The 20,530-nt window shown below is 43.0% G+C and overlaps 1 protein-coding gene across 2 annotated transcripts in view; it reads right to left on the minus strand.

Moving 5' to 3' along the window:
• Positions 1-20,530, minus strand: part of LOC126215095 (tetraspanin-31) — a 59,286-nt gene that overhangs the window by 24,444 nt on the left and 14,312 nt on the right. For both annotated transcript variants that reach the window (XM_049941744.1, XM_049941743.1), the window contains exon 3: positions 4,565-4,663. In XM_049941744.1, coding sequence (XP_049797701.1) covers positions 4,565-4,663 — 99 coding nt within the window. The remainder of the gene's footprint in view (positions 1-4,564; positions 4,664-20,530) is intronic.

A 20,530-nucleotide genomic window follows, 5' to 3' on the forward strand; every position in this document is an offset into this window, starting at 1 on the left:
ACTGATGGCAACGGTGTTTTGGGATGCCAAAGGGGTGTTGTTGGTTGAATTCATGGAACGTGGTACGACCATTAATCAAGACGTGTACTGTGAAACAATAAAAAAGTTACGATGGGCTATACAGCACAAACGCCGTGGTATGCTGACTTCCGGTATCGTTTTTTTGCACGATAACGCCCGTCCTCACTCTGCTCGCAGAACAATGGCCCTTCTTGAGTCCTTCTAGTGGGACGTTATCAACCATCCACCTTACAGCCCAGACCTGGCGCCAAGTGATTATCACCTCTTCATGCATAAGAAATGGCTCGGGTCACAGCGGTTTGATGACGACGAAGAGCTCAAAGATGCGGTCACAGGCTGGCTCCAGGCACAAGCGGGTGATTTTTATGCAGAAGGAATTTCAAAGCTTGTGAAGGGATACGATAAGTGCCTCAATCGCTATGGAGACTATGTAGAAAAATAGTGCAAAGATATAGTTGTAAGATGTATATATTAAAATATTTTTATTTAACTTGGTGTATTTTTTTAAATCAACCGGAGGTTACTTTCTGAACGGCCCTCGTAGATCAAATATGGTGTCAGTAAAATGCTGTCGGATTGCTGCTTCCAATCTGAGCAAACGGTCAGTTGTAGATCGTCCTTCCCAGAAGCCACACTAATACCGGAACAAAAGGCCCCGAGATTTGAGGACCCGACATAATTTGAAGTTAATCGTCCTCTCGAGCAGTTTACAAAGTACACCGTTCGGGCTAATCGGTCGGTAACTCGAGAGATGCCGGGTTCTTCCGGAGCTTAAGGACGGGGAACTATGCCGTTTCCCTTTTGCCTGGGGAAGAGAACCATTAGCCAAATGCTGTTAAAGACCCCGAGCAGACGCCTCCTCTCAGTAACGTCCGAGTGTCGGATCATCCGGTTGTGGATGGAACCTGGCCTGAGGCCGTGTCACGTGAAGAGGTACGAGCCTGCAAGAATTCCCATTCAGTGAAGGGTTCATTTTAGGCTTCAGTTTGGTGCGGCTCGAAAGAGAAGGGGATTTCGCCAACTCCCGATTTCTACCAGAGGAAGGTAGCATAGTAGGAAGATGACCCCACGCTGTCGTAAAGTGTGTCGCAAGATGTTCTACGAGGACTGACGGATCAGACAGTGCACCCTATAGGATAACAGCCCGGACAGTCAATTGTCGCTTGCGGTCCAGAAAGCTACAGATCTTTGAGAAAACCTGCAATGAGGAGGCACTCGTCCCTAGGGAGGAAACACATTGCCTCGGTGCTCGCAGCATTCCTTTTTACTCTGCTTAATAAGATAGTAAGCCTTAGCACAGAGATGCTGAAAAGTGATAAGGTTGGTCTGTGAAGGGAGTTGTATAAATCCACTGGCAGTCCCGGATAGCAACTGCTACGTCCTCGGCCCACCACAGTACCAGTCGATGAGAGGGGAGGGGGACCACCTGTGGCTATGGGGATGGCAGTGCCAGTGTCACGAAGATGAGATGTCTCACACGACCACATCAATGCATTCTGAGAAAGAAGTGTCAAAGTGCACAGTAGACATACATAAAGGCCAACTGGCTCTGTAGAATGGCCAACTGGCTCTGTGGAGTCAGTCCGCCTTGCGGCAGCAGGGAAACGATAGGATCACTGAAGAGTGGTCATTGTCACAAAGGTCATCACAGGGTGACCAATGTAGTGAAGCTGAGACAGCAGGGAAGATATCGTGAGATCGATAGCAGAGAAGGTGCTACGAGTGGCGCTGAAGTGGGTAAGGGAACTGTGATTGAGGAGACAGAAATCAAAGTCTGTAATAAGTCGGTCAATTAGAAAACCCCTACACGTCGAAGTGTCACTCCCCCACAGGGTAGTGTGCATTAAAGTCCCTGAGGAAGAGATATAGGGGTGGGTGCTGCTGTATTAAGATAGGCAGCTCAACGTAAGGAAGTGGCTTACCTGTAGAAAGGTACACATTGCCAATGTCGATTGCTGGGGTTGTTCACACGTGCTGCTATGGCTTCCAGGGATCCAGTCACCGATGTCATCGCTGCAAATCAAAGTGCAGACCCCTCCCAGTGCTATCGCAGGTTCGGCACAGTTCTGACACGACACCTGACAACTGCAAAATGTTAAAGAGTGGTCGTCACGAAAGTGCGTTTCTCGAAGAGCGAGACAGAACACAGAATAAGAGGAAACGAGCTGTTTTACCGACAGGTGACGGTAATATACGTTGCAATTCCACTGGCTTATAATACGGTGAGAGTTCGTGTCAGATATAAAGAAGATGAGGGTAGGACACGTCACCGGGTCAGTGGTCGTCACTGACGAGGAGGGGGCGACATCTATATAAATTGGACCGATTCGGAGAGAGGAGGAGGAGGGGGGGCAATCCCCTCCGGGATGCCGGAGAAGCCTCGAACTTGCACTGCCGTTCTCCTCCCTCGGGAGGGAGGAGGTGTTATCGGTAGGGGAATGGGAGGCAGTGATGTCCAGATCAGACAGAGGGCGACCGGCTTTGGAGCCTTCAGAGACCGGGTCCCTTGTCTGACCTGAGGTTGCAGGCTTCCTATCTAGAGAACGCCAGTGAGGTGTGCTCTGAAAGGGAGCCCCCAATGTAGCAGCAGCCAGAGAAGAGAATTTCTTCACTGGCTGAGGAGGAGGAGGAGGAGGAGGAGGAGGAGGAGGAGGAGGAGGAGCGGTTCCTTGAGGAGAAAGGACAGTAGCCGCCGGGGGAGGAAAGAGAAGGGAGACAGGAAGGGGGGTAAGGAGAAGGGGAGAAAATGGAAAGATGTAACTGAGGCAAAGATAGATGAGAGATTCACAGGGTGAAGTCTGTCAAAACTTCTTCCAGGCCTCTAAGTAGTTGAGACGGTCAACCATTTTTATTTCCCGGATTCCTGTTTCCTTTATATATGCTGGACACACTACGGCGAGTGGGGAAAATTTAGACAACAACAGTTTACACAGACAGTGGGGTGCAACAGCTCCCCACAAGAAGAGGGCAGCGACAGTCAACCACAGATAGGAGTGGCACCGCATCACGAGGACACGTGTCCGAATTTGAGGCAACGGAAGCAACGCGTGGGAGATGCAATGAACGGTTTGACACTGTATCTGCGTACCGTAACCTCGACCTTCTCAGGCGAGGTATCCCCCTCGAAGGCCGGGACGAAAGTGGAGGTGTCTACCCGACTGTCCTCAGGACCTCTCTCGGCACGTCGCACGAAACGAACTCCACACGGTTCCAGATTAGCCCCGAGTTCATCGTCGGACTTGGGGAGAAGGCCCCTATTGAAAATTACACCCCGTGTCATACTGAGACACTTGTGAGGAGTGATATTCACTGGACCGTATCCTAAACGGTCGCAGGCACGGAGGGAGGCCGACTGGCTGGCAGAAGTTGTCTTTATAAGGAGGGAGCCAGATCTCATCTTGCTTAAGAACTCAGCTTCACTGAACTTGCCCACAACGTGTTAAAAAAAGGGGGTTCGGTGGCAACGAAAGTCTCCTCGTCAGCACCGGTACGGACCGGGAACTCTGAAAGGGTTTCGCCCCACACCAATGGACTTGACGCTCCTCCGAGGGGTTAGCTGAGGGAGGATAAGCTGGGAAGGCAGAAACAGGAACTGAGACAGAACTATTTCTAAGAATGGCCAGAAAATTCAACACATTTTGTGAAAATAAATGTCCGCCCCGGTACAACCCACTCCGGGGCTCGTCTTGTGGGCAACACGTAGCCACTGCAACGGTCACCTGTCACGACAGTCGTTGCCGGGAGTTCCGACACCCTGAAAAGGTAAGTGAACACTCCTAGGCTTTCACAAGGCATTCATAGTGCAAGTACCCCTGTGGTGTAAGGGGCTCAGCCAGATGGGTATACAACAGCCCCAGCACCTGAACTGGCTACCGAACTGGTGACTTATCGAGGAGGCAAAAAGGGCGATGGGGGAGGGGGGAAAGGGGGGAGGGGGGGGAGGAGGAGAGGAACACTTGCCAAAGATGCTAGGGAGAGTGCGGATATTACATTTAGATATGGAGGTCAACTCCCTGAGGGGAACCAAAAAAGAAAAGTCAAAAAACTGGAGGGAAAGCAAACAAACCAAATCCACAAGGAGGGAGGGGAAGGTAAAGCAGCCCCAAAAAGAAGAAAGGTCTTAATATCTCGAGGACCCGTGCACACCACGCTGTGAAAAGAATAGAATAAGAGGGGTGAGCAAGGGAAGAGGGGATAGTGATGGCACAGGAAACAAGGAGTTGGGAATGCCAAACCAAAAGGGAAGGTATTCCACATCAACCAGAAGACTATCAACAGGGCTAGTGTAAAAGTTACCAGTTACTAAACGGATTCCACAATGGTGGACTGGGTACAAGAGGAGCAGCACAGAAGGGCAGCTGATCAGTGAACTTGACAACTGTAGTCCAGACGAGACAGAACTAATGCCCAATAAAGGCACAGAAGGACTGAACAATCCGCACCCCCAAGAGGCACGAGCAAGAAAGCGAAGGACTCAAATATTAGAACACGCAGCACAAAGTTCTCAGTAAACTGCCTCCCACCACTATTACACGATACGCACCTGCTTTGCGAGGTGCTGCTGCTGCTCCTGATTGACGGCCAGGCACGCACAGGCCACGCTGAACTGCACGAGGAACAGCAGGAACAGAATCAGCATGTACTGCAGGCACCAGTCAAGGAACAGACAAACACTAAAGGCACACATTGTATATTTCCACCCATTTACAGGGTAATTTTATTAACGTCTAAAAACTTCGGAAATGACACAGGTGGCACCGAGGCGTGTAATTTAAAAAGAGACAAACGGAGTCGCAAATGTCAGGAAATACCTCAAAAGTTGACAACAGATGACAAAAACGTGACGTCAGCAGATCGTATCGGTCCGTCACACCCGATCGACCCGACCCGAGTCGTGTATTCCCGCCGGAGTGGCTCTCGGCCCGGGTGCGCGACTAGTGTGTGGGGCTCAGGGTTCGAGACTCGCTTCCGGCAGGCGCACTCGTACTCGGACCCTGAGCGGGAGATGCCGGGAGTGGAAGTTTGCGATCGGCCAGTAACTCACCGGCTGCCGAGATGAGCCCCGCCTCCTTTCCCGGAGCAGCCACCTTACAACTCGTAAAAAGAATTAATAGGTTAATATGCCAAAGAAGTGACACGAAAGTTGACGGTGACTCACTACGAGGACCAGGTACGGCCTCTTCGCTCTCTTTTGTAAATGATATTAACGATCACTATGCACAACACCACACACGATCGACACTACATCCACACTGACTACTTACTGTTACGATGCATAATCCTGCTCTGTAGCTAATGTTGCCAGTGACCGTAAACATTCTGGAGCAGCACGAAGTTAGCCCACTTCCACCAATCGTATAGGGGCCAATTAAAACTGCGTGATTAGTATGCTTTTCATTGTGTTAAGCATTTGTGTGTTTACACTGATGTAAGATTTGTTATTTTATTTAGCAGTCCTGTGGTCTCCGCTGGTTTTTTGCAAAGTACTGTACAACAAAAACCTACCATATTGCATCAAAAGCAAATGAGTCTAAGCTTACAAACTGCATCATTACCAATAAATAAACTACATTTTCTTTCTAAACAATGTCTGTAAATAAAAAAGAAAGAGGAGGATCACAATGGGGGGAAAAAAAATAAGATAGCTTTACCTTGGTTACAGCAAGGACAATAATTTTGCAACTTCTACATTTACAACAGGCCTCATTCATAAAAGGTGTTCGAAAACTGCACTGTTTGCTCGAATGAAGGTATTGCATCGCTCGATCATCCCTTTATGCCTGAGACCAATCATTGCAAGTCACCTAGTGGTGTGCCACGTTCAACATTCCTCATACATTTTCAGGGTATTTACCAACATTTGAACCCCATGTGTCTTATATTAAATTACTTGTCTCAGCATCATCTATGTCACTTCAGCAGTGTTTGTACATTAATAACAATCACCCTGAATACAAGTAATGCACCACATTTCATTTAAAAATTAGAATTATAAAACTTTGCCAAAATTTTGGGTGAAATTGAAGTAGTCAGCAGAAGAAAGTACTAACACTTAATTTAGTGAGGATTAGTCCAAACACGCAATCTGTCGTCATGTTTTCGATAGCTCTGCATGCTGGTATGAAGTTGATCCGTATGTTCCACTAAAATGTGCTGTTTACTCCACAAATAGTTTTGTCTTATTGTGTTTAGTTTCCAGCCTTCGAATTTAACCAAACACACAAAACGTAGAACTCGTGGGATAGCACTGTCTCCTGACGACTCTTCAATCATAACATAATTTTGCATGCACGTGCCCACACACACACACACACACACACACACACACACACACACACAAACAAACAAACAAACTTGTGTGCACTCAAATTAGCATACATATTATATATGTTCTACATTACATGTTCAATGGCCATGCTTCCAACTGGACAATTAACATTTAAAAATACTATTAGTGGGCACACACCAAACATACGAATCCAATGTGTAGAAAATACAGCTGGCTGCACCTATCAGCTTCCAGTCTTTCCAGTGTAAAAGCTGACACAGTCCCTTGTACTGTCTTTGCTTTCAGTACGTATGTGAAAAAGTCACAAAGCAAACTCACATTGTGTGGATAAAGGACACACACAATTTCCAGATGCAAAACAGGACAAAGTGACTGAAATTCACAAAGACATTTGTGGCCTTTCAGGAAGGAGTTATAGAGTGCAATGATGGAGCCTGTACAAATATGTACAGTGGAGATATTAATATGCTGTTGTTATTTTCAGTCCAAAGACTGGTTTGGTGCAGCTGTCCATGCTACTCTATCCTACAAAACTCTCTCCATGTGTAACTCCTAGTACTTTTTTCCCTTCAAATTTCATGTTTCTTCGTGTATAATCATTTAGTTGTTTTTTCCCATTTGTTTTAAAAAGAATTTTAAAATCTATTTTGTTGAAGCTGAAGACAAGGGACCCATACAGCAGTCGAGATGATGTGCAGTGTTACTATGTGTTCTTTGTTACTGCTTATTTTTGTGCTCGAGTGAGACCCCAAAATTAAATTCATTCTGCAGCAGAGTGTGCTCCACATGAAGATTTCCTGGCAGATTAAAACTGTGTCGGACTGAGGCTTAAACTCAGTACCATTGCCTTTTGTGTCATCTACCGAGCGAGCTACTGGAGCACGGCTCACGGCCTGTCCTCACATTTTTACTTTTGCCAGTACCTCATCTTCTACATTCCAATTTTTAAAAAAAATTACAGAAGGCCTCCTGCAAAACTTGCAGGACTAGCACTCTCAGAAGAAAGGATATTGTCTGGTGGTTGTTTCCACAATGAAATTTTCAATCTACAGTGGAATGAGTTCATTTCAGTCAAAAGTTTGGACATGGGGAAGTTACGCATAGATTTAGATTTCTTAAATAAGGTTCCTTTTTCTTGGGATTCAAACACTTTCTGCCTTAGTGGCAAAGAGGCTACGGAAAATTTAAGGGGAGACACGGTATGTCAGAAAGAGGAGTTAAGTTAATGTAAGATTTCAGGAGACTTAATAGCTGATGAAGATCACCAGACATAGTACCCCGAATGTAAAAAAACGAGCTATACAGTAGTACTTAAATTTCTACCATTTAAATTTAATATTTTCAAAACATATGTATATAGTTGTTTATTGCAATAGAAAACAGACACTTATTCCAGTATATAAGCCTTATTTAAATAACATTCAGGTCAGTTGTGGCATGGGTTAATATTACTTAATTGTAATGAAACGTGGCACACTATCAAATAATAAAATATGTCGAAAGTAAAAAAATGGAGTGCAGGTAGGTGGAGGGGAGGGGGACATACTGAAATCACTTGACATTTTGATGTTACCCCCATACAGGATCCACCCTCACGACAGCAGTCAAGCACACGCATAAGCAGTAACGAACAAAACGTAGTGACAGGATGCATCTTCTCGAGCACTGCAGCACGGCTTCCTTGTCAATTTCAACAAAGAAGATCTTAAAATCCTTCTTAAACAAACGGGAAAAAGCTGGAGGGTGTGCTTGAAGAAACACTAAATTCAAAAAACTGAGGACCAACTTAATAACTACTGCGACCTCTACCCATTCGAAGTTGTTCAACTGTAGTGTAGCCCCGGTTCCCCTCTACAACTTTGTCCCTCACACGCCCTTCCACTACCAAACTTGTGAATCTGTGATGCCTCAGGTTGTAGCCCACCAACTGAGTCCATCTTTTAGTCATATTGTGCCAGAATTTTGCTTATTTCTCCACTTTGTTACAGAGCCTAGTCATTAGTTACCTAATCTACCTGTGAAATATTCAGCATTTTTCTGTAGCATCACATTTGGAAACCTTTTATTCTCTTCTCGCCTGTACTAATTGTCGACCACATTTCAGTTTAATATAAGACAACACTGCAAAAAAATGGGAAAAACGTCCCGATACTTAATTTCATATTAGACAATAGCATAGTTCTCCCCATTTCCAGTCCAAATTTGATTTTGTGTCTGTTTCTATCGTCAGTTATTCTGCTGCAGAAATGTACACACACTGACCTTTTTTTTACTCAAGCAGTTACTGTCTAAATAGCACAGTGGGCAAAGAACCACTTTGGCATTCGTTAATTTCCAATTCACTGTACAGTTATGCCGCTTCTCGTGGCACATTCACCGGCTCCCCAAATCGAGTATCACATTCCGACCGGAACTAGACGTCATTTCACACAACATATTACATGTCATCACAATCTTCATTGCAGATGTGCGAGATAAAGATTCCGACTTTTGTGTTAAAAATAAATTGCCGTTTTCCTCACCACTTCTCTTTATTTACCTGTAACTATCTACCTGTTACACAAGCTGATGTGCTGCCAACATACAAGTGGTACATGGCAAAGTGAACTGGCACTTATTCTATTTTCATGTTTATAAATTAAGGTCGTGTTAAAGACTTATTTCTTCTGACCCACTCTACCACATTCACACATAATCCATAATTAAAAGAAACATACAAACACCAAACAAGAAATTTAAAAAAAGCGGGTTGTTGACTGTTAACAAAAATTAGGTGGGCTACTGACAAGAACAGCACATTTGTTCTAGCAATGCAGGATGTGTCAGCAGGGCAACAACACTGAAGTTTTATAGGCACAAAGTGTCTCTAAGTGCTCTCATTATGAAGCACTGGATGAATATAAATCAACTGATATCATACACCCTGAACTGTGCGTCATACAGTCCTATAACTTTGTAGGTACATTCAGTGGTAACTGTCTGCAGACTGCGTTGCAAATAGAGATAATGGTAAAGTAGTAGTATATTAAAAGTTTGACTGCACGAACAGCGAAAATGTGGTGATATTTCTTTTTCCTTTCACGAATTTGTGGAGGATGCAATAAAAAGTTCTGTTTTGTTTGAAATTCCACGCAAAGTTGGTTGGAAGTTGCTAAGTGCTCTCATTCTCAAATACTGGACAAATGATGTGTAGTAACACTGTTCACGTTTACGTCGCACTTCACTTAGCGTAGACCGGGACTGTGTCCTAGGCATGCCCGATGTTAACTCACTGGGCACGGCCCATGCTGCCGGAGTTGTTGTTGTTGTTGTTGTTGTTACGCCGGCAGAGGTCGCGTCCGAATTCTCGCGTGCCCTCTGGTGGACGGGACTCTACTTGCAGCAACTACCGTCCGTGACGCGCCGTGCCAATGTGCGCCTCCCGCGATCTTTCTGGTGGCTACTGCATGATGTCTCTGTATTTGTGTGCTGTCAGTTACACGGCCTCAAAACAAACACACAGTTTCTAACTGTAACACTAGTTAACCTAATATTAAATCTCTTATCGAGTTTAAAATTTGATCAATAATTACACAAAATATTTGAAATTGAACTTTTGCTGCCATTACGCTGCAAATGGTACCGGATTCCAGGATAGGGTTTCAGTGATACAGACTAGCCACACAAGAAGCCCAGCTGACCCCACGCAGTGAGCAGGACAAGGCGCCTGCAACCACTGGGAGCCCCGAGATGGCAGGTGGAAGCTTCCCAGGGTCAATGGGGTGGAGGCACGCCCGGCCCACAGCTTGGCCAGCTATTGGAAGATGTACAGTTTGTAGGAATGGGAGAAAATATGACTCGCCATCACGGTGGAATGCTTTCTGAGAAAAACATTTTCGGCACGAATACGGGGCCCATTTAGCCCAGGATGAGGACGGTGCGACACTCTTAAGAAAGTTACTGCTAAAAAGAGGCAATCGGCAGTACGGACAGTGTGAGTCGGCCAATTGTTTCCGGAGACACGTGATGGTAAACTTTGCAGGAAGAACTCTTCCAACTGTGGGACACACTACCACCAGACTTCAGTAAAGCTCAGTTTTGTGACCCTGATCACATTTGGAACAATCTGAAGAAAGCTTAGTAGGTGGTCACTGCACAACTGCACAGTTCTGTAGTTCAAAATGTTCAGTAATTAATGATTCTGAGTAGCTTTAATAAGCAAGATAGTTACTGCCCTCAAACTGACCTCCATTCAATACACCATCTGGTTTGTTGTAACCTGTTTGACACTTTCACTGCAGAAGATCCATAAACAGCAATTGATAACGCCATCAAGACAGTGGAATTTGGAGCTTACTGTCCATTTAACAGTAAATCAGCAGTGGCTGGCAGAATTTTGTTATTTTCTCATCTAAATCCAGGACATGTAAGTACAGATACACATGATGTTCATTTGTACACAGACAACAGTGTGGGAGGCTAGCAACTACGGGACAATCCTTCAACGAGATACAAATATTATGACACACATAAAACCTGAAATTAAGTCCAGTTTCACTGTCATTAACTTTTGAAAATACTCACTCGATGCAGTTGAGAGCCTGAAAAAATCTGTACCCAGCAGAAATATAAGACATGAGGATTTGCAGATAGAAGAGGTTAAGATCGGAAAAATTTTGGGATTAAATAATGATAGTAAAGTCAGTGAAGACGAACAAATGGCAAAACTGTAGAATTGATTAAACAAATCCATTTGCAATGTGAATGCTGTCGCAGAGAGGTGATGTGAAACCAAAAAGATGTGACGTACTTACTTTCATTATGTAATGCCATATGGGATCATGTTTTAATAATCTCACGATTGACATCAGTACACACACACATTGTTTCAAAATTTACAGAAAAACGACAACTACAGACACAGTAATACCTTCTTGCTCACAACACCCCATAGCTCACAAACATGCAGCTTTCCACTCTATGGTACACTGTCTCATATCTATCCCCATGTCCCGAGATGATTTTAAAGCAGAGTTAGATAAAATAAAATTTATTGCCACAGTCAATGGCTACAATCCAGTTCTTATTGACCACATGTTGCACAGGAAACAAAAACGGAAAATTATACCCCTGCTCTACGCCCCACCTGCTTCCCCGTCCACTGTCTGCAAGAAATGGTGTACACTACCATTTCTAGGTCAGGTATCACAGATTGTAGGCAAAGCACTGAAATCCTGCAAGTATAGGCTTTCCTACTATGTCAGGAACACGACAGCCCAATGTGTTTTTAATAGCAAAGACAAGATCCAGTGATTAGCCAGTAGTGGGGTATACAAAATCACCTGTCCTGACTGTGACAAATTTTACATTGGTCAATCAGGCAGAGACATATCAACTAGGCGGACTGAGCATGTACTGAGTGAGGGTCACAACTACCAGCCAGTGTCCCACGGACTTCACTTAGCAAACAGAGGCCATAAACTCAACCTGCTGGAAGCCCTGGACATTTACAAACATCTTGCTGACAGTGCAGATCTCATCCTAAATGACCAGACACAGCTCAACACTTCAACTCTCCTAAACTTCATATAATCATCTTTGTTGTTCATTACTTCCCACACTCTCTCTTCCTACATATTCCCATTTTCCTGTATTCATTAAGTTGTTTTGTTTTGTTGAAGTTGTCTTTGTATTCCACATAGACTGTAGTTTCAATAGTTAAGGCTTTCTTTTAACTGGTACTTATATTACTGTCCATGTTTAACACCCCTTGTAGTTGTCTCATCAAATACTGTTCATATTTTACTTTGCTCATTTATTTAACGAAAACTGTTAACACAGCCACTGCTTTGATTATAATGTTAATGTTAAATTGCAGTACCACCACATTCTCAAACTGTAGGTTCCCTCAAACAACTCCATTTTTGTGCATTTATTTATTTCGGTTTATCTTATTGATATTGCTTAAATTCTTTATGTATTCTGTATTTACACTGATAACTGTCTCTTCTTTTAATTGGTTGTGTATCACTCTCCATGTTCCATACCTCCTGATACAGCCTTGTCTAGTACTAATTTTATTTTATTTGATTAGTTTTGTTTATTAATAGAGACTGTTATGTAGGCAAGCTATTCCTATTTTGTGCTTAAGGTTTTCCTGTCTACTCCATTGTTATTTATGTACTGTTCAGTTTTTACTTTTTCATTGCAAAGATGTTACTTACTGTATGTTTCTACTTCAGTGTAGATGTGTTACTTCTCTTCCAATGTTGTTTGCTAACATTTAACTTCTTTGGTGATAAGACTCAGTCAATATCTGAAGATGGCCTTGTAAGCTAAAAACCGGTTAACAATAAAAGTAATATTGTAGAACAAAAGCAAACTGGTGCTTTTCATTTATTATAATGTTGTTCTACTTAGAACCAACGGAAGATTCTGTTAATATGATCATGTTTTACGTTAACAACTAAAGGAAGACATGACACAATTTTCTGTGTCCAAAAGCACATTATATACATTACTATATTTGAGGAGTGAATTCAAGAACACCCTGCAGAAGATTGAACAAAGCAATTAATTTGGTCACTTCTCTTTCAAGGTGTTGAGCTCAGATCATGGGAACAATAGCTAAAGTAAGAACAATCTCTATCCACTTTTGACCACAAAAATGTGCATTCAGGGTGGCATCTGTGTCATCAAAAGATTTCTCACAGATTTTCACACTGAAATTCCAAATTTACCTGCACCAATTTTTGTTGTATGCAAGGGCAAATATTTACTAGTTTTCACAGCAGCAACTGAAGTTATTTGAGCTGCCACATCACACACTACACATTATTCCAAGGTTAAATAAGATATACAATTTTAGCAACAATCTCGTTTGTCACAACCTCGTCATCCTTAAAGATTAGACTGAATTTAGTTTTCATTCCACAGACCCAAAAATTAGATGATTCTCATGTGTGTGGAACATGTGAGAAAGTACACAATAAAAAACATTGACCGTCTGAATAAAATACTCACTTCCCTGATCATTTATCAGGTGATTGTCACGATACTTAAATACATTACAGGAAACTGGAACTGCTAGTATTTACAGAATTAATATACGGTCAGAATGAAACATAGTTATGTACTTTTAATAAATTTATCATGCACAAAATACCCAACCTTGACTATTTCAACTAAGTGCTGTCAAAACTGAAATCTGACAAGACATTTTTACTTAAGCTCATCTAACAGTATGGTACTGTTCAAGCTCCTGGTACGAGTAAGAAGATAACTAATCTCAAGAAAATTGCTTCTTTACCTGTATTGTCAGGTCCTAATTACTTTTTAGGACTAAAATTGAATTTTTCCATTTCAAAAGCATCTGAATCAAGTACTATAGGTAATCGTTGGATTACCTTTGCTGTTGTTGTGTGTCATGATGCTTCTAGGACTGGTTTGGAAAGTTTTATGTCACGTGAAGTTTTGGCATTTCGTACTGTACATTTGGCTGAAATTCTTGTATTGAGTGAAGGTTCTTATCTACTACCTTATGGTCCATTGTCTCTTAATTGTAGGACTAGGCGTAAGGTTAATTGTGATGAAAAGATTTATATTTGGTCTAAGATAAGTGGTACATCTAATATGGAAGATTGTAAATTTGTTGGTGATTGTATGATATATTATCATTAATAAAAACTACACATTGATCTTGCCAAAAGCCGAGAAGCGATTCTTCTTAGTGTTGTAGCTCTCTGGGGCACCCTGGGATGCTCTCTGCCCCCCCCCCCCCCCTCAGGGGCCTCTCACATTGCATGTGGTTACGCAATCGCATCGGCGCCTACAGAGTAGAAGTATTTGCCTTTCAAACATTCTTTAAACTGAGCTATACCTGAAACCAAGTTTAGTGGTTACTGGCAATTTACTGAATACTGAACCCTTTTTTGGACCAAGGTAAGTGATTTTAGGTCTTCATGTGGATTGTTCTTATTCCTAGTATTGATACTATGAATTGAGCTATTGGCTGGAAATAGGGAAACATTATTTGCAGCAATTTCATTAAAGAACAAATATAGTGACAAGCAGTGGTAGAATATTCAGTTTCTTGAACAGATCGCTACATGACGTACTTGAATTTACACCACAAATGAGTTACCCCAGAATACGGCCCCACATGACATAATAGACTGAAATTCGGGCAGTAGTAGCCGACTGCGACAGAAGCAGCAACAGGTAAGTAAACCGCTTTTGTGACATTTACGAGTTCCTAACCAGGAGCGAATTTTATTATATCATCTGTGTGCTTTAATAGTTTAGTTTCTTGAGTTTCTGTGTGTAAATTTAAAATCTAATAGCCACAGTTCTCGCATTTTCGTTTGCGTCAGAAAGTAAATCGATTTCGTGATATATTACAAGTTCCTTATCAGGGGCAAACTATTTAGTTTCACCCGAGTGCTTCGGCAGTTACGTTCTCGAATATCGGCGTATTATTACACACAGTTCGTGCGTTTTCGTCAGGGTCTACATTAGAGTTGCGCAGCACGTGCCGATAGTCCATTTATCTGCACAGTTTAATTTTTTACGGTCTTCGGTACGGACAGGAACTGCGATTGTCACGTGCGGATGCGAGCCAAGTGGGTCGAGTGGGAGGTCACCCCGGGGCGAAGCAGGCGGCGAAAGACTTCCCAGGCGGCCGCACGTAAGGCCTCCCCGGTTTGTCTGACAAACAGGTTCCGGGTGCCGTCTGCGGCCGACACTGTCGCCGAGCCGGATGCTGTCGCCTGTCCGGTTTCAGAGGAAACCACTCAGCCTGCAAGATCCGGGCGTTACGGGGCCTCTTAGGGACTTGGCTGACAAGGAGGGTAAGAAAACCGATGTGCACTCTGTGTGCATACTGGGTGGAGTCATTCCAGATGTGGAAAAGGTCCTCCCGGGTGCCACGAAGAGCACAGGGTGAAGCCAGCTGCAGGTGGTGGCTCACGTCGGTACCGATGGCGTGTGTCACTTTGGAACAGAAGAGATTTTCTCTGGTTTCGAGCGGCTGACAGAAGTGGTAAAGGCTGTCAGTCTTGCTTGCAAGATGAAAGCAGGGCTGACCATTTGCAGCATAGTCGACAGGACCCGATTGTGGACCTCTGGTACAGAGCCGAGTGGAGGGTCCGAATCAGAGGCTCGGACAGTTCTGCGACCGTGTAGGCTGCAGATTCCTCGATTTGCACCAGAGGGAGGTCGGGTTTCGGGTTCCGCCGAATAAGTCAGGTGTCCACTATACCTAGGAGGCGGCTACAAGGGTAGCAGGGGCTGTGTGGCACGTACTAGGCGTTTTTTTTTAGGTTAGAGGGTCTCGGGAAAACACGAGATGGGCTTCGGTCACAAAGGGTGCAGGCGGAACACGGGAAGAACGTAGATACGTGAACCATTGGTATAACAGTTGTAAATTGTCGTAGCTGTGTCGAGAAAGTAACAGAGCTCCGAGCGCTAATAGAAAGCACTGATGCTCAAATCGTTATAGGCACTGAAAGCTGACTAAAGCCCGATATAAGATCAGCTGAAATTTTTGCAAAGAACCTAACGGTGTTCCAAAAAGATAGGCTAAACACAGTTGGTGGTGGCGTGTTTGTTGCTGTTAGAAGTAGTTTAACTTGCGAAATTGAAGTAGATACTTCCTGTGAGTTAGTATGGGCAGAGGTCATTGTTGGCAACTGGAATAAAATAATAATTGGATCCTTTTACCGACCTCCCAGTTCAGATGATACAGTTGCTGAAAGGTTCAAAGAAAACTTGAGTTTGATTTCAAAGACGTACCCGACTCATACGATAACAGTTGGTGGCGACTTTAATTTACCCTCGATATGTTGGTGAAAGTACAGGTTTAATTCTGGAGGTACACACAAAATACCATCCGAAATTTTGCTAAATGTATTCGCTGAAAATTATTTTGAGCAGTTAGTTCATGAGCCCGCACGAATAGTAAACGGTTGTGAAAACACACTTGACGTCTTAGCAACAAATAATCCTGAGTTAATAACAAGCATCAAAACCGATATAGGGATTGTCGTAGTGAGATTGACTATCGTAATCCCCAAATCCTCGAAAAATATACCTATTCAAAAAAGCAGATAAAAATTCACTTGGTGCCTTCCTGAGAGACAGTCTCCACTCATTCCAAGTTAATAATATAAGTGGAGCCCAGATGTGGTTTAGATCCAAAGAAATAGTATTGGCAGCAATTGAGAGGTTTATACCAAATAAACTAACAAACAACGGAGCTGATCGTCCTTGGTACCCAAAATGTGTTAGAACACTGTTGCAGAAACAACTAAACAAACATGCCAAATTTAAACAGATGCAAAATCCCCAAGATTGGCGATCTTTTACAGAAGCTCGAAACTTAGCGCAGAGTTCAATGCGAGACGCCTATAACAGTTTCCACAACGAAACTTTGTCTCGAAACCTGGCAGAAAATCCAAAGAGATTCTGGTCGTATGTTAAGTATATTAGCGGCAAGAAACAATCAATGCCTTCTCCGCACGATAACAATGAAGATACTATCCAAGACAGTGCTGCCAAAGAAGATTTACTAAACACAGCCTTCTGAAATGCCTTAACAAAAGAAGAGGAAGTAAATATTCCAGAATTCAAATCGAGAACAGCTGCCAACATGAGTAACGTAGAAGTAAATATCTTCAGAGTAGTGAAGCAACTCAAATCACTTAATGAAAGCAAGTCTTCTGGTCCAGACTGTATACCAATTAGGTTCCTTTCGGAGTATGCTGATGCATTAGCTCCATACTTGACAATCATATACAACCGTTCACTCGACGAAATAACTGTACCCGAAGACTGGAAAGTTGCACAGGTCACACCAATATTCAAGAAAGGTAGTAGGAGTAATCCACTAAATTACAGGTCCATATCGTTAACGTCGATATGCAGCAGGATTTTAGCACATATATTGTGTTTGAACATTATGAATTACCTCGAAGGAAACGGTCTATTGACACACAGTCAACATGGGTTTAGAAAACATCGTTCCTGTGAAACACAACTAGCTCTTTATTCACATGAAGTGCTGAGTGCTGTTGACAAGGGATTTAAGATCCATTCCGTGTTCCTGGATTTCTGGAAGGCTTTTGACACTGTACCACACAAGCGGCTCGTAGTAAAATTGCATGCTTATGGAATATCGTCTGAGTTATGTGACTGGATTTGCGATTTCCTGTCAGAGAGGTCACAGTTCGTAGTAACTGACAAAGTCATCGAGTAAAACAGAAGTGATTACAGGCGTTCCCCATGGTAGTGTTATAGGCCCTTTGCTGTTCCTTATCTATATAAATGATTTGGGAGACAATCTAAGCAGCTGTCTTCGGTTGTTCGCAGATGACGCTGTCGTTTATCAACTAATAAAGTCATCAGAAGATAAAAACAAACTGTAAAACGATTTAGAAAAAATATCAATGTTGTGACAAGTGGCAGTTGACCCTAAATAACAGAAAGTGTGAGGTCATTCACAGGAGTGCTAAAAGGAACCCGTTAAACTTCAGTTACACAATAAATCAGTCTAATCTAAAAGCCGTACATTCAATTAAATACCTAGGTATTACAACTTAAATTGGAACGAACACACAGAAAATGTTGTGGGGAAGGCTAACCAAAGGCTGTGTTTTATCGGCACTTAGAAAATGTAACAGACATACTAAGGAGACTGCATACACTACGCTTGTCCATCCTCTTTTAGAATACTGCTGCGCGGTGTGGGATCCTTACCAGGTAGGACTGACGGAGTACATCGAAAAAGTTCAAAGAAAGGCAGCGCGTTTTGTATTATCGTGAAATATGGGAGAGAGTGTCACAGAAATTATACAGGATTTGGGCTGGAAATCGTTAAAAGAAAGGAGTTTTTCATTGCGACGGAATAATCTCACGGAATTCCAATCACCAACTTTCTCCTCCGAATGCGAAAAGATTTTGTTGACACCAACCTACACAGGGCGGAATGATAACCACAATAAAATGGGAAATCAGAGCTCGTAGGGAAAGATATAGGTGTTCACTCTTTCTGCGCACTATACGAGACTGGAATAATAGAGAATTGTGACGGTGGTTCGATAAACCCTCTGCCAGGCACTTAAATGTGATTTGCAGAGTATCCATGTAGATGTAGATGTACAAAGTAAGGACGGAAAGTATGCATTTTTTTTTTTTTTCCCGATTTCCATCTCCTACATATGATATAATTCGCATTACAAATACAGACTTGTTTAGGCACTTCAGCAGTTCTGTGGTATGCCCTTCCCCAACTGAATGAATTATCGAGTTATAATCCCTGAAATTTAACACTGTCGACCTCTTCTATCTGCATGTCTTAATATATTATACTCACGCTGGAAGAAAAGCTCTTAAAGTTTGTGAACTGCATATAGTAGGTCTTTCCACAGTTTAACGAGAGTTAATTACCTTTAAACCATTTATTAACACAATGACAATTTGATTAGCAGCCATTTCTAAATCTGTACTTGACTTGCCATTTACTGTAATGTTTGCATCACATGCAAACAAAACAAATTTAGCATCTGGCAATGAAACCACATGTAATTAACTCCCAATCAAATAAAGACTGACTGCTTACTCCATAGATATTACGTAATGACACCCTTTATTTTACGTTAGTTAGGTAAGACTGGTTGGGGACCAAACTAACAGGTCACCAGTCCCTTTTACTCAGACAGACAGGTCTACACGACTGTTGATCAGAGACAACCTACTGCACAAAACCCAGGGGAAGAAAACACCAAGACCTACCACGTCAATGAAGGTGAGATAAGGGACAAAAAGATTAAAGGAAGACAGAGAAAGAAAGGTGCTCCACTAGGGAGCAGCCGGAAGCACCCGAAAGCAAGAGTCCAATGAGGAGACACCAACCTCTGTCGCTTAGCTGAGGTCCCCACTTAGAAATTGCCTAGGAATGACCGGCAACACAGATAGACAAAAGATGAACAAGTTGAAGAGACCACATGAGAGGGGTTTTACTCTTTCCTCCCCCCTCCCGCCAAGCAGGGCTGCACAATGAAAACCATGAGAGAGAGAGAGAGAGAGAGAGAGAGAGAGGAGGGAAAGGGATAGTAGAAGCAAAATCATGCAGTATGGCAAGGAAGTAATGCTGGCCTGGGGACCTGTGGTAGTGGTAGCCAAGCATGTACTCACAAAGGAGTTGCGAGCTCCCTGATGGGGAGGGGGGGGGGGGGGTGAATCATTTTGCAGGACTGCTAGTGACATAATATTCTAATTTACTTATGAGGATGCTGTGATTCCCACAGTCAAAGGCTTTTGGCAGGTCACAGAAAATGGCAGTAGCCTCTAACTTGTTATATAATGAACTATGTACATTCTTGCTGTATGTGTAAATAGCCTTCTTCACATTGAAACCGTTAAGAGACCCAAACTGTGACTTGGAGACCATATATTGTTTACAGTCAGATGCTAAGATGATGTCTGAATACAACCTTTTCAAATATTTTCGAAAAAGCCAACCAAAGTGAAATTGGTTGACAGTTTACAGAGAGATAATGTCAAACTATTGGCCAATTTTACTTTTGGCGACTTCTTGAAAAATATCTGAAAAGGTTGTGTCAAATATCTCTTTAAACACATGACTGCGAATAATACACTGTCCAAGACAGTTTGTGTTCCTTAAGGGTTCAGGTACAGAGAACGCTATTTACGCTTACAGTGAGAATGTACTTAATTTGTTAGATACGAAATTAGAGGCTATTTTAACTTTCTGCGACCTGTCAAAGCCTTTGACAGTTTAAATTCCTCGATTATCATTATCTAGCACGATTCTGTGCTACGCTGTGTCATTGTTTGAAAACATCAAATGCGTGATAAATCCTCACAGGAACACACAATCAGTTTCATCTTCTCAGGATCATTTGTGGGGAGCGACGTGTAGACAACCTCCAAGATGGTGCTCCCCGGGCAACACTGCAGTAAAATGCAACAGCAAAAAGTCTACACAATTCTGGCGACCGGACGCTCAAATGCCTCCCGGCCCACAAGAAGGCAAACGATTCAGAAGCGGAATTACTCCACAAAGATGGTGAGAGTGTGCCACTTCAATATAGAAGGCTACACTAGGACGAAAGGAGAAATCCTTGAAAAAATTGTAACAAGAGAAAGAGTAAGTGTCGTACTCTTGCAGGAGACACACCTGACGGATGAAAACATCGAACGGTTATGCATACCAGGATTCAC

Source organism: Schistocerca nitens, chromosome 12, assembly GCF_023898315.1.
Source record: "Schistocerca nitens isolate TAMUIC-IGC-003100 chromosome 12, iqSchNite1.1, whole genome shotgun sequence".
Taxonomy (NCBI): domain Eukaryota; kingdom Metazoa; phylum Arthropoda; class Insecta; order Orthoptera; family Acrididae; genus Schistocerca; species Schistocerca nitens.